Source organism: Puccinia triticina, chromosome 15A, assembly GCF_026914185.1.
Source record: "Puccinia triticina chromosome 15A, complete sequence".
NCBI classification, from domain to species: Eukaryota; Fungi; Basidiomycota; class Pucciniomycetes; order Pucciniales; family Pucciniaceae; genus Puccinia; species Puccinia triticina.
The window spans coordinates 1,190,968-1,204,367 of record NC_070572.1 but is presented as its reverse complement, the minus strand read 5'-3'; the positions used below and the strand labels follow the sequence as shown (position 1 = coordinate 1,204,367).

General features: G+C 52.7%; 4 protein-coding genes across 4 annotated transcripts; 2 read left to right on the top strand and 2 right to left on the bottom strand.

Moving 5' to 3' along the window:
• Positions 1 to 2,689: 2,689 nt before the first annotated feature.
• On the bottom strand, positions 2,690 to 3,680 carry PtA15_15A134 (uncharacterized protein; the record flags this gene model as incomplete). The annotated part of the gene is made up of 3 exons (XM_053163310.1): positions 2,690 to 2,709; positions 2,859 to 3,248; positions 3,314 to 3,680. The coding sequence occupies 3 exons, from the start codon at positions 3,678 to 3,680 to the stop codon at positions 2,690 to 2,692; spliced, it is 777 nt and encodes a 258-aa protein (XP_053027298.1).
• Positions 3,681 to 3,955: 275 nt separating this feature from the next.
• Positions 3,956 to 4,437, top strand: PtA15_15A133 (uncharacterized protein; the record flags this gene model as incomplete). Its single annotated transcript, XM_053163309.1, has 3 exons — positions 3,956 to 4,124; positions 4,237 to 4,313; positions 4,384 to 4,437. The coding sequence occupies 3 exons, from the start codon at positions 3,956 to 3,958 to the stop codon at positions 4,435 to 4,437; spliced, it is 300 nt and encodes a 99-aa protein (XP_053027297.1).
• A 2,493-nt stretch (positions 4,438 to 6,930) lies between these two features.
• On the bottom strand, positions 6,931 to 9,535 carry PtA15_15A132 (uncharacterized protein; the record flags this gene model as incomplete). Its single annotated transcript, XM_053163308.1, has 9 exons — positions 6,931 to 7,044; positions 7,192 to 7,685; positions 7,745 to 7,851; positions 7,918 to 8,033; positions 8,107 to 8,178; positions 8,244 to 8,410; positions 8,482 to 8,896; positions 8,976 to 9,080; positions 9,146 to 9,535. The coding sequence occupies 9 exons, from the start codon at positions 9,533 to 9,535 to the stop codon at positions 6,931 to 6,933; spliced, it is 1,980 nt and encodes a 659-aa protein (XP_053027296.1).
• A 449-nt stretch (positions 9,536 to 9,984) lies between these two features.
• PtA15_15A131 (uncharacterized protein) lies at positions 9,985 to 10,734 on the top strand (the record flags this gene model as incomplete). The annotated part of the gene is made up of 4 exons (XM_053163307.1): positions 9,985 to 10,014; positions 10,078 to 10,194; positions 10,293 to 10,615; positions 10,713 to 10,734. 4 exons carry the CDS (start codon positions 9,985 to 9,987, stop codon positions 10,732 to 10,734), a joined length of 492 nt encoding a protein of 163 aa, XP_053027295.1.
• Between the last annotated feature and the right edge of the window lie 2,666 nt (positions 10,735 to 13,400).

The window sequence follows — 13,400 nt, the reverse complement described above, 5'->3', positions numbered from 1 at the left end:
AGGGGACCTCCTCAGACAACTGCTGGGGCAGTTTGATGAGGAGGGGACCTCCTCAGACAACTGCTGGGGCAGTTTGATGAGGAGGGGACCTCCTCAGACAACTGCTGGGGCAGTTTGATGAGGAGGGGACCTCCTCAGACAACTGCTGGGGCAGTTTGATGAGGAGGGGACCTCCTCAGACAACTGCTGGGGCAGTTTGATGAGGAGGGGACCTCCTCAGACAACTGCTGGGGCAGTTTGATGAGGAGGGGACCTCCTCAGACAACTGCTGGGGCAGTTTGATGAGGAGGGGACCTCCTCAGACAACTGCTGGGGCAGTTTGATGAGGAGGGGACCTCCTCAGACAACTGCTGGGGCAGTTTGATGAGGAGGGGACCTCCTCAGACAACTGCTGGGGCAGTTTGATGAGGAGGGGACCTCCTCAGACAACTGCTGGGGCAGTTTGATGAGGAGGGGACCTCCTCAGACAACTGCTGGGGCAGTTTGATGAGGAGGGGACCTCCTCAGACAACTGCTGGGGCAGTTTGATGAGGAGGGGACCTCCTCAGACAACTGCTGGGGCAGTTTGATGAGGAGGGGACCTCCTCAGACAACTGCTGGGGCAGTTTGATGAGGAGGGGACCTCCTCAGACAACTGCTGGGGCAGTTTGATGAGGAGGGGACCTCCTCAGACAACTGCTGGGGCAGTTTGATGAGGAGGGGACCTCCTCAGACAACTGCTGGGGCAGTTTGATGAGGAGGGGACCTCCTCAGACAACTGCTGGGGCAGTTTGATGAGGAGGGGACCTCCTCAGACAACTGCTGGGGCAGTTTGATGAGGAGGGGACCTCCTCAGACAACTGCTGGGGCAGTTTGATGAGGAGGGGACCTCCTCAGACAACTGCTGGGGCAGTTTGATGAGGAGGGGACCTCCTCAGACAACTGCTGGGGCAGTTTGATGAGGAGGGGACCTCCTCAGACAACTGCTGGGGCAGTTTGATGAGGAGGGGACCTCCTCAGACAACTGCTGGGGCAGTTTGATGAGGAGGGGACCTCCTCAGACAACTGCTGGGGCAGTTTGATGAGGAGGGGACCTCCTCAGACAACTGCTGGGGCAGTTTGATGAGGAGGGGACCTCCTCAGACAACTGCTGGGGCAGTTTGATGAGGAGGGGACCTCCTCAGACAACTGCTGGGGCAGTTTGATGAGGAGGGGACCTCCTCAGACAACTGCTGGGGCAGTTTGATGAGGAGGGGACCTCCTCAGACAACTGCTGGGGCAGTTTGATGAGGAGGGGACCTCCTCAGACAACTGCTGGGGCAGTTTGATGAGGAGGGGACCTCCTCAGACAACTGCTGGGGCAGTTTGATGAGGAGGGGACCTCCTCAGACAACTGCTGGGGCAGTTTGATGAGGAGGGGACCTCCTCAGACAACTGCTGGGGCAGTTTGATGAGGAGGGGACCTCCTCAGACAACTGCTGGGGCAGTTTGATGAGGAGGGGACCTCCTCAGACAACTGCTGGGGCAGTTTGATGAGGAGGGGACCTCCTCAGACAACTGCTGGGGCAGTTTGATGAGGAGGGGACCTCCTCAGACAACTGCTGGGGCAGTTTGATGAGGAGGGGACCTCCTCAGACAACTGCTGGGGCAGTTTGATGAGGAGGGGACCTCCTCAGACAACTGCTGGGGCAGTTTGATGAGGAGGGGACCTCCTCAGACAACTGCTTGGCCTGCCAGAGTCACTTTTCATAGTGGTGGACGCACTAATCAAATTGCTCGAGGCACTTTTCATAGTAGCGGAGGCACTATTCAGAGTTTTTATCTTTGCTGCGCCAAAGGGGCCGTTAAAGGGACAATTCACAGTCCTCTGGGGCCCTTTGTGCCCCAGAGAAGCTTACATAGGCCCTCCACAGGCCTTTTGTAGCCATTGTTCAAATTCATTCAAATATTCAAGCTTAAATTTACCCAGCCATTATTCCACTCAAATAGAATTCAAATATGAATACCTGAATCAATTTGATACCATTCGCTACTCTCAGACAAACTGCTGGGCCAGTTAGCAGTTTAGTACTACAAGTTCATATAGAGCATTTTACATTGCAAATGCAACCCATGCTGCACACACTTTGAAAACTACTAATAAAAAGTGCGAACCACAGCAACTCAATTCCTGCTAACCTCTGATTTTCACAGTGAAGCACTTTGAACCTGATTGGCATTACCAGGCATGAACTCTCTTGTGTTGTTCACTTCAAAAGGAAAATAACCTAATCTGTTGTTCACTTGAAAAGGAAAATAACCTAAACCTAACCCAAAGACATACCCTGAGGAATTCACAAAATTCTGGGAACAGGGACCAGCACTACCCGACCCACATAGCTGGCATCCTGTCAGGCATGGAAAACATATGGGAATATTGTTTGCAGGCACTGCCACTATGGCCCAAATCCTTTCACCCAATGCAGTCACAAATTTTTGCTGCAACACCAGATGCAAAAAGCTGCCACAGATATAGGCCAGTTGAAAATGATAGGAATCCAAATCCTGTCTGTTTTTATTGTACTATCGGGTCTTGTTTGTTTCAAGACAAGAGATAAAAATTATGAGAATTGCACATTCAAAAAGTGATGATCATCATCTAATTCACTGTAGCTATTTCTGCCTCATGTTATATTTTTTCTTCAGGTACCACCATGCATTGACCGTTGCCTCATCTCTCGCAAAACTCCACTGTGTAAGAAAAAAGATAGACCCAATGATAATTAGTCCTAAAATGACACAAGTGAAGCAATAAGCACCAAAGCCCGTCTTGTCTATCCTAATTAAACAACTGTTCTTAAGTGTCATCATGCCCGTCTTGTTTATGATATATAACCAACTGTCCCTCAGTATCATTTCCAGCTCTTGGGAAGCATGTTTCGCACTTCGTGGGTTGATCTTAGTTTCTTGAGCCCCTGCAGGGAGGGAATGGTTGTCTCGATCAACCAGCTCTTCGGAAAGCATCAGGTTACGTTTATTAGAGAGTTTGTGGCCGCCAAGGGGTTTGTCCAACGAAGAAAGCCCGCGAATCGTTCCCGTCAAGCCCGCGATCATGGTTTCTTGTGCTTCAACGAGCGTACGGAGCGCGAGGTTTTCGAGCTGAAGGTCCTGAGAGCTACTTGACATCGCTGTACCCTCGTTAGCGGATGGGAGCTTCACCTGGATCTGCTTCTCATTCTGGGCCGCCAAGACCATCGAGTCTAATTCGAGCTTTACCAAACGTAGCTCTTCTATAAAACGTGCATGGAAGTAAGTAAGACACGGTTTTTTCTTCCCTCCTCCGCTCAGGACTCACCTGAGGTCTCATCCAACAGCTTCGCTTTGGTACAGCACTCATCAGTAGCCTTAGCCACTTCAAGTTCTAAGCTGTATCTTTCCTGTTCGCTGAACGATAACTGATTTTGAATAAGCTTTTCTTCTTGCAACATCTTTCGTTCTTGCTGCTTCATCTTCTTTAAATCCTCTTTAAGCCTCGTGTTCTCCACCCAAAGTTCACTTTCATCGTGTTCGGTTCTCTCGCATTCTTGCCGCAGGCGCAAGAGTATCGGAAGTTCATCCTCTGGGTCTTGTTGGCATTGCGTGTGTAAGACGATAGGAAGCTCGCCCCTCCCGACCGCGTTTTCGATCAACTCCAAGTTTGAGCTTGTTGAAGGCCCTTCCATCTATCAATAGAGCAAAATTCAGACACGGGATGCCGAAAAGTCCGGGATGGCACGCGAAATCACTTACAAAACAATGTGCGAGACGTCAACAGGCTTCGGGTACGGCGAAGTATGAAGTGGAGAGGATCTTCTCTGCTATGGAGTATATGGTGGCCCGTTCCTGGCCTCTCCGGGTATATTGGCGGGGGGGGGCGGGGCCCCGCGCACGCTTCCTAGCCTGGTCGCGTCCGCCTCATGTCGCAGCTTTGCAAACCCTGCCAACATCGAACTTCAAGATGCCAATGTATGCCTGTCCTCACCTCGCTACGTGCGGCGATCTCAAATACAACAAGAAGGCGTGCAACAGTCATTCTCGGCTCAGCGGGACTGCTGTAAAAAGACATACGTTGAATAGAAAAATCCATGGAAACTGTGGGCCCAAATGTCCTGCATACAAACTCAATGGTGAGGGCTAATTCAAAGTTCAAACTACAATGATTGAGCTGATAATATGTAGATCATTTTTCCTCTTAGCCGGCTCAGTTGAAATATTTCCTTTTCAACTTTTCAAACACAGTTCCCACCAACCTGCAATACGCGAAAGGTCTCCGGAGACCCCAGGCTGCTTGTCATTGGAAACGACTGAAAAATCATGTTAGTCATCCATTCGAGTGCTTATGTTGGACACCTTGCTGATGTTAAACTTGGAAACCCGACTGAACAGGGATACTGCTGGGAACTCGAATTGGGATTAGGGCAATCGCGTATGGCCTCTTAGTCGGAATCTGGTCGCAAAGCCCGCTTTTCACAACCCCGGGCAACCCTGTCTATCAGCTTGCGTGTTTGAAATACCGCACCTACCTGATGGATTTATTTCGAGTGTTGGCACCCGAAGATTCCTGCTGGATTGCCTTACAGTTAGGCCTCTGCGCTGTGTTTTTGTTTTAAGCATCGGGTCACAGAATTTCTTTCTCATTCTCCATTGCATTTAAATTTTTAAATAAAAACTTTGAGTAAGACTTATCCATTTCTTCTGCCAAAAGAGGTGTTTCTTCGCGTGATCAATGTTCTATCTGAAAAAAACTACGCATCACACGCTAGTGGGTTGAATTAATTGGTTTGCATGAAAAAAATCAAGATGGTCAGTCCAAATCCTTCTTATTTTTTTCTCCTGGGACAAAGCACTAATAGCCATGACCAACCCGGCAACAAGTTCTCTCAGTACTCAGGGCGACTCCCCTGGTTGTGTGGAGCTTGAACTGCAGGAAATCAATGACTTGTCGAACCTGCAATGTCCGACCAGTCAGACTTGTCGGACCTACATGTCCGACGAGTCAGACTCGTCGGACCTGGGGGCGTCGGACTAACTTGTCCGAGAAGCTCACTTGTCGGACAGCTCTGTCCGACTAGCTGACCTGTCGAACGCCACAATCCGACGAGTGGGAACTGGTCGGGCAGCCTTGTCCGACGTCTACTCGGGCAAGGCTGTCCGACCAGCTGGTCCGAGGACTGCTCGAGCCACACTGCCCGACTGCAGCGCGGTCTTGCAAGTCCGACCAGTGGTCGGGCCCGCTGCTCGAGAACCCCTCGGACAGAAGTGTCCGAGTTCTGCTCGAACAGGGGGATCCGACGGGTGGTCGAACGCACCCGTCGGACACATATGTCCGACATCTGGTCGGACATGCCCGTCCGCGCTCTTGTCGGACAGGCATGTCCGAGGGGATAATCCATGCAGTGATTAGATCCGATCATTCGCTCTCGCCACCAATCATTCTCCTGAAACCCAACCACCCCACGCAAAAAGTTCAACCGAGTCAGCTACCGGCAAGAGCTGACAAGACGACGATGTGCCTACAAAACCTACCAGCACTGTCGGACCAGGCCGAAAAGTTGTTATTCATCGATCAAGTCTTACATGCGTACAATCTAGACGCAAAGCACTTCATCCAGGCCTACCTCCAAAACCAATGTCCGAAAATCAAATCAAATCGTCGAATTTGGGGGGCACCCGATGGCCGTCGACGATGCTGCTTATCAACACCATCAAGGAGCTTGTACACAAGACAACTGAAGGAAAGGCTCGATGGAGCGCCTACATCCGTTGTTCTCTGCTTGTTGTAACTTGTGATTCTGTGCGGATGTTCGCGATGGCGATCAGTTGGCCTTTTTTTTTGTCATGCTTCAATGACCTTGCACGGAGTGCAAGGACTAGTCTCGATCAGGCTTGCTAGCCTTGATCAATCCTCGAAACGGTTGTGTTTTCGGCGCTAAGTAAAAAGTTGGTCTGTGCTCATAAATCCCGGTGGTATGCTGGGATATGATAGTTATTTTGCTTTTATTCAAGATTTTACAAAAAAAATTATAAAAAAAATTGAACAAAGATACAAAGAATGGTAAAAATATAACAAATAAGGGGATGAGGAGGCGCATCAGGAAAAATGGGTTGGAAGAACGGAGGATGAGATCTGCAGGAGTGGCGAGGAATATAACGTTTTCACGGATCAAATATCCGAAAGTCTCACGCGAGAATTCCTGATAGGGCATAAGTCCCTCCGGCGAAGCCTCAGGCGGGACTTAGTTAAGTTCGCCCCCGTCCTCCCAGCCAACCCGTCCACCACGCAGGCCGCTTCCCACGTGCATGTCCCGGAGAAATAAGGCCTACCAAGTATGCCCACATCCATGACCACTACGTAATTAGTGCCCAGAAGAGACGCACCGTTTCGAAAACCTTGTTGGTCCTTGACCAGCCCCAATTGATCATCCGCTGGCAAGGAAGTCTACTTGCGGCTCGCCGCCGGGCTCGAGCGTGCCGAGTGACAGGCTTCGCCACCCCCCACTTCCGCACCACAAGCGAGGACGGCTGGTTATGGGCGTTTGCCCTCGATGTCTGCGCGAGAAGTGCCAGATGAAACACCCCGCTGTCCAGGCCTCTCCGTGGCGTGGTTCGGCCACCAAACGCGGTGCTCGTGTGGCCCGTGCAGTAAGGGTGCGGTTCCTGCTGCCCAGGTGGACAGGGCCAGGGGGCTGTTTGTGTGCAACGCAGGCCCAGAAAGGGCAGCCGTGTGCTCCGAAAGCGGCTCTCTGCATTCATCATGGATCTGGAAACGGTCCCTGAGCGCGTGATTCCCGCCGACCCCGTCTCTGCTGCCACTAACTGAGGAAGAGCAAGTCCAACCAAACAACCCCCCCCCCCCCCCCCATAAAAAAAAGCAAGTACATAAATTAACCGTTAAGAAGATCATGTGGTGGATTGAGAAGACCGGACAAAGAGCTATGGGGACGACGGGCGGCCCTCCTCCCCGGGCGGCGGCAGCGCGTGGAGGATGAGGGCATCAGCGTGGCGAACGAGGGTGTCGATAGAGTCCCTGAGCGCGGCGATTCTGGTCTGGAGGCCGCGGAGATTGGCGTCGAGCGGGGCCGGGGGAGGGGGGTCGGATGAGCGAAGAGGGGGGGCGAACGGGGGGAAGGGGGCGAGGGAGTGGGGGCGTCGGAGGGGCGGGATGGGGGCGGCCTTCTTGGCGGTGGAGCGGACGAGCCGGTTGAGCAGGATGAGCTGGTCGATGTGGCTGAGCGGGACGGCGCTGCCGTCGGGCCTTGTGAGCAGTCTGACGGAGCGGGCGGCGGTGGCGGGCGGCGGGGGGTCCAGGGGGGTCGAGCTGTGCGGCCAGGGCGGCTTGATGGGCGTCGAGAACCGGTCGTCCCGGGCCCCGCTGGCGCTGCGCTTGATGCTCGACTTCAGCTTCTGCCGGCTCGACGGCCCGCCGGCGTCGTGTGCATGGTTGAACGCGTCCGGGTCCCGCGGCAGATACGTGAACCCCGCGACCTCCTCCGCCTCTTCGTCGCTGCTGGCGTCGTCGTCGGACGAGGAGGAGTCGGAGGGGTCGACGGAGGCGCCGGGCGAGGAGCCGAAGAAGGCCGAGAAGTCGAACCGCGGCTCGTCTGCGGCGCCCGGGTCGGCGTCGAGACACACGCTGTCGCCCACCCGATGGATCTCGGTCGCCGCGCGGACGTGGCCCGGCACCGGTTCTATTCACACGCGCTTGGTCAGTGTCTGGACGCGGGGAGAGGGGCGGGGACGGACTGACGGCGCTGGACGTCGGCCCACTCCACGCCTCCGAACCAGGCGTGTCTCTGGAGCGCAGCCAGGCCATCAGGCCCGCATCCGAGCCGCTCTTCCCGCCGACAAAGCAGCCTGAAAGCCACACACACCGTCAGCCTCTGCACCGCCCTTGAAACACGCGCGCGGGCGCCGACATACGCCTTCAGGAAGCTCTGGAGGCCGGGGGACACCGGCGTTGGGCCGTCGTCGGCCGCGGCCAGCTCCGGCAGCCCCGGCCCCATGCCGGGGCTCCACCCGTCCCGGACCGCCGGGACCTGCAAATACGACTAAAAGACAGCCGCCGATTAGGCTTCGAAGGGCAGAGGAGAGTGGGGAAAGACGGCACACTTGGTGGGCGACGATCTTGGCGTACGTGTCGTTGATCGACGGACAGAAGAACGGCAGCCGGCTGTACACTAGCTGCTCCGCACGCACACACCAAAAGAGTCAGCCAGAGGAAGGGGGGAGAGCGAGGGGGGACGGACTTCGAAGAGGGAGACGCCGAAGCTCCACAGGTCGATTTCGGGGCCGTAGGACGCGCCGGCGTCTGCGTCAGGATGGCCGTCCGGGTGGGCCGGGCCGAGGGCGGTGGTGGCCGCGGAGTGGGACAGGGTGGCGATGGTCTGGGAGAGATGGGCCTGGAGGACCTCGGCTGTGTGGGCAAGAAGAGATCAGCAGTGCGGAGTGTGTGTTTGTGTGTAGGGGGGAGGAGTGAAGACGGACGGGCGATGTAGTCGCAGGTGCCGACGATGACGACGCGGTAGGCGGGCGGGACGTGGAGGAGGGCGGAGAGGGGGTTGCGGACGAGGGGCGCGGCGGTGGCGAAGTCGGAGAGGAGGATGTGGCCGTCGGGGTGGTTGATGAGCAGGTTGCTGGGCTTGACGTCCCGGTGGCAGAAGCGGTGGGCGGTGTGGAGCCAGTCGAGCGCCGCAAGCACGTCGATCGCCCACGCCTGCAGCTGGCCCTCGCCGATCGGCCGCCCCGCCAGCCGCGCCACATGGTCCGCTAGCGACCCGCTCGCACTGTACTCCAGCACCAGATGCAGCTCGGTCTCTGTTTGGAACGACAGCTGCAGCTCGGGCAGCCGCTTGATCGCCCCGGCGGCGCCCGAGGCGCGCGAGAGGAGGAGGATCGAGAGCTCGGTTTCGATCGAGCTGTACTGTGCTTCGGCCGGCTCTTCAGTGCGCTTCCGCTGACGGTTGGGACGGGATGCTCACCTGCTGGATCCTGCGGGAGACGCGCTTGGAGACGGTCTTGAGGATGTAGAGGTTCGTCTGGTTGAGGCTCTCGAGGCTGGACAGCCTAGTCCTGACGAGATGGACCTGAGCAAGGATCGGAGTAGTCAGCGGGGATCGAGCAGCAGCAGGAGCAGCAGCGAGTCGCTCACGGCGCCCGACTGTCCGTCGGAGATCTTGCGGAGGAGGACGAAGTCCTTGGCGGGGTCGATCTGGGCTTGCCGCGTGCGTTGGAGCAGCCGCTGCTCGGCGGCGGCGGGGGCGTGAGTTCTCTGTGCGCGTTCGAGCAGATATCCGAGGTGGGGGCTGAGGGCGAGGGCGTCGTCGGAGTGGATGGCGGGCGGCTTGCGGTGCTGGTAGGCGGCGAGGGCGTGCGTGCTGGGCGGGAGGGCGGCGAGCAGCCGGGTGAGCAGGCCGTGGCGCTGGGTCCATGGCTGGATGTGCTCGGCCTGCGGGTGGGCGTGGGCGGGGTGGGTTTTTGGGTGGAGCTGCTCGCTGGATGGCTTGAAGTGCACCCCGCGGCTGTTGCGGGTCGGATCCATGCACCCAAAACTATACTTTGCAGCCGAGAAGTATGCTGTACTGTTCATGACTCACCCTCAGGTTTGGCTCGAGGGAGTGTAAGCTTCGAATATCCATTTGCAGGCAAGTTTTAACAATCCAATTAGCTCGTTGAAACCACCGGCACCAATCTCGCTAGCTGCCAGAGTCGGAGGAGCACATGAAGCTGTGTGCCCCCAAACCAACAACTCCTTCTTGTTGGTGCTCCCTCAGCCAGACCATCCCTGACTGACACCCCTTTTGATTGAGGAGAACTCTGCGTGAGACCCTCATATACAGCTTCCTGTCAAGAGAATTGATCTTGGACTTTCAAATTGGAACTTGATAGGATTCAGCCAGCGCCAAGACACAACACACACTAGGAAAGAGGTACTAGCTGCTTCCATCCCTTTCGCAAACCAGCGTCTGTTTCGAGGAAATTCTGGCAATCATGGCTGTCTGGCTCCTATATCTCCTCATAGTTAAGCACTCTTCTCCGATGCCCTGGTGCACCCCACAAACCTGACACCCAATGGATCTCTAGCTGATTGGCCATAGCTTACAAAGCGAACACCTGGTTGGCCCGGGGCAGATCCACGACGCAGCAGTGCAAGGTGCAGAGGCGCCCATTCATGGCCCCTCCAAAGCACTCCAAAATCAGGTCAGCACTGTGTGGAAATCAACACTATCGAGCGTGGAATATCCAGAGATCCGGCCAGGGGCTTATAACAAAATACGAAAATCGTCCTGTTTGAGCAGTTTGAGCTGGCCATTCCAATCGGCAACTGCCAAGATGGGATGTGCATTCGAGAGAAAGCCCCGCAAGTGCCGGGTGACGGGCCCGGCAGTGGCGACAGATCCGGCGGCGAGGCCGGCGACACTGCCATCGCCATTGCTCCAGCAAACACAGATGCGGATCATGGACAGACTGAAAGACTCTCCACGGCCCTTCAACAGCAGACTCCAAACACCCCCGCCACCCGGGGCCATCCAATCAGCAAACCAGCTGCTTGGTGTATGCTTGGTTCTGCAGTGGTGTTGATGGCAATGTGCATCGCGTTTATAGTGCTTGCGGCTAGGAAGTGAGTGTTCTGGTCTTCTAATCTTATGGGATCCCTGACGTCTCACTTGGATTCATCTCGCAACTGCTGACTTATTGTCTATCCTTAACCATGGAAGACAAATAAAGTTTTATGTCTGAAGTGTCCATTTTCCCTTCTCACCATCTTGATCAACATTGAACTGTCAGCCTTGTGTTTCAGTTCATCCATCTATTCTCATATATAGTTCTGTTAGACTCCCACACTTTATATAGGTCATAGTGTGAAGTAGCTCTCAACCTGTTTGATAAATTCTGGTTCTCTTGCCTGTCAAAGTTCTCTGATAGAAAGTCATTGAACTCTCTAGTTTCTTTTGCTTAACTCATCCCAGAAATCTTGTTTAGGTTTCTTGGTAGCTTTTATCTATTATCAATGTCTTCCTGATATAAATTCTTCCTTGTGCCAGGAATTTTGTTGTGCTTCAGAATTGCTGCCTTGACCAGTTTCTGTCCAATACAACCAAAGCGACTCTGTGCATGACAAAATACAACCAGGGCTCACTGAAATCTCTCATTGTTCTCATCTGTGTCAACAAAATTGTGGGGGTTTGCAGTTGTTCTTTAGTCCCAAGTCCCAAAATCATTGCTTGTTCTTCTCTCAGAAACCCCACCAGGAAAAAAACAATAGTCAATTAAAGACAAGTGACATTCTGCAACTCTGCTTCCAGCTCCAAAGCTATTCAATTCCTTCTCTGCCTGTAGATTTAATAATATTCACTGGTGGTTTAAATAAATAGTGCATTTCCCACTGGCACAGCTCAGGTTTCACATATCCTGCTCAGTTTGCAAATATTCTGCTCAGTTTTCATATGTTCTGCTCAGGTTGCAAATATTCTGCTCAGTTTGTGTCAGCTGGCTACTATAGCAGAGCCACCGTAACATAAAAATAAAAAATAGTATTACATATGAAAGAGATATTATTACACTCTTACACATGTAATACCATAAAATAAAATATAAAAATAATTACCTATGAAAGAGACATTAGTACTGTCTCTTACATAACTAAAAATCTGAATATTATGTTATATTCTTAATCTACACCCAAATTAACCTAGGGTACCCCACTTACAGGTACCCTTAATTCTCACTGCTTCATTGTGTAATCACCCAATTAGAATTCACAATGTACCCTCGAAGTTGAGCAACCTGTATGCTTGTATACATATGTACATATGCTTATAACACTTCAATAGCCACGAAACTGAAGTGTAATGTTTAGTTTAGAAGATAGCCCAACTCAGGTTGAGTTAACTCTAAACCCGCAGGCTGCGCGCTATGCCTAAAGACGGCGCAGAGCCCTAAAAATGAATGAAACCCTAAGAGGGGCTACCTGTACATTACAGCACGCCCACCAGGGAAGTAATGACATCAATTCTGCCCCTCCACGTGAAACACTACACACATTACATAAGCTGTACATATGTAATGATGTCACATGGATGCAAACAGAATATTCCTGACGCATTAAAACAATTCAATGCCTAATGCATACACAGTACAGACCAATTGGGAAGCACTGTGGCCCATTTGAATAAATGTGAGACACGTAACAGCTTATCTGCCTGGATGAGGGAATCCTGAACTGTAGGCGCCCACAAATGGCCAGTACATATTCCCAAAGAAGACTAGCTTCTATGGCGCCATCAGCCAGGCTGGAAATCCGCCTGAAGGCGCCCCAAATAGGCTAGTACATCTTCCCAAAGAAGAATTAGCCCTTGTAGCGTCAGCAGCCTGGCCAAAAAGCGCCCACAAGTTGGCCAGTGGCCCTGTAGCTCCCCCAGGCGCCCCAGAGAGCTGCCACGGGTATTTAAAGGGCCCTCTGGCCGCCCCAAAAGGCCTTTCCTCACGCTTTTACATACCTACTTGAATTTACCCGCCTTCAACACGTGCTCAATAGCCTGTTTCTAGCCTGGTAAGTCCCTTAGTAGTTGTTTTTAGCCTCATTTTGTCGCCAGAAACTGCCCAGTGTCCACCAAGCCTTCAGAATCAACCTCTTCAAGCGCTTTCAACTGCCCAGTTTCTACCCTGAAGAACCTCAAGACTTTAAGGGCTTTTTACTAGTAAGTTCAAACCCCTTTCTCTTGAGATTCTTCGCCATTCCTTGCTGGGATTTAAACCACACCTGTTTACAGGCCCCAGTGTTTGCTTTTGAGGGATTAAACACCCCTGATTTTATCAGGCCCCTCTTTATTTAATTATATTAATTTTGTTAATATAATTACGCCATTTTTCATATATTTTACGCCATAATTACCAATATATCATTGGAATTATCCCTTGGACTTTTGTCCCAGAGTTTTATACTCTTTTATACTAGTTTTGCACCACATGTAGCTAGAAGGAATAGTCCTTGGCATCACGGAGGCTGACAGTTTGCAAAAATTCCGCTCAGTTTTCACATATTCTGCTCAGTTCTCACTGGTTCTGCTCAGTTCTCACTGGTTCTGCTCAGGTCTCACTGGTTCTGCTCAGTTCTCACTGGTTCTGCTCAGTTCTCACTGGTTCTGCTCAGTTCTCACTAGTTCTGCTCAGTTCTCACTGGTTCTGCTCACTTCTTACTGATTCTGCTCATTTTTCACTAATTCTGCTCAGTTATCACTGATTCTTCTCATTTTTCACTAATTCTGCTCAGTTATCACTGATTCTGCTCAGTTATCACTGATTCTGCTTTTTTCAGTTGTTCTGCTCAACTTTTAACGGTTCTGTTTACTTTTCCGCTTTGACTCAGTGCTCACTGGCACAGTTCAGTGCTCAATCTGGCAAAA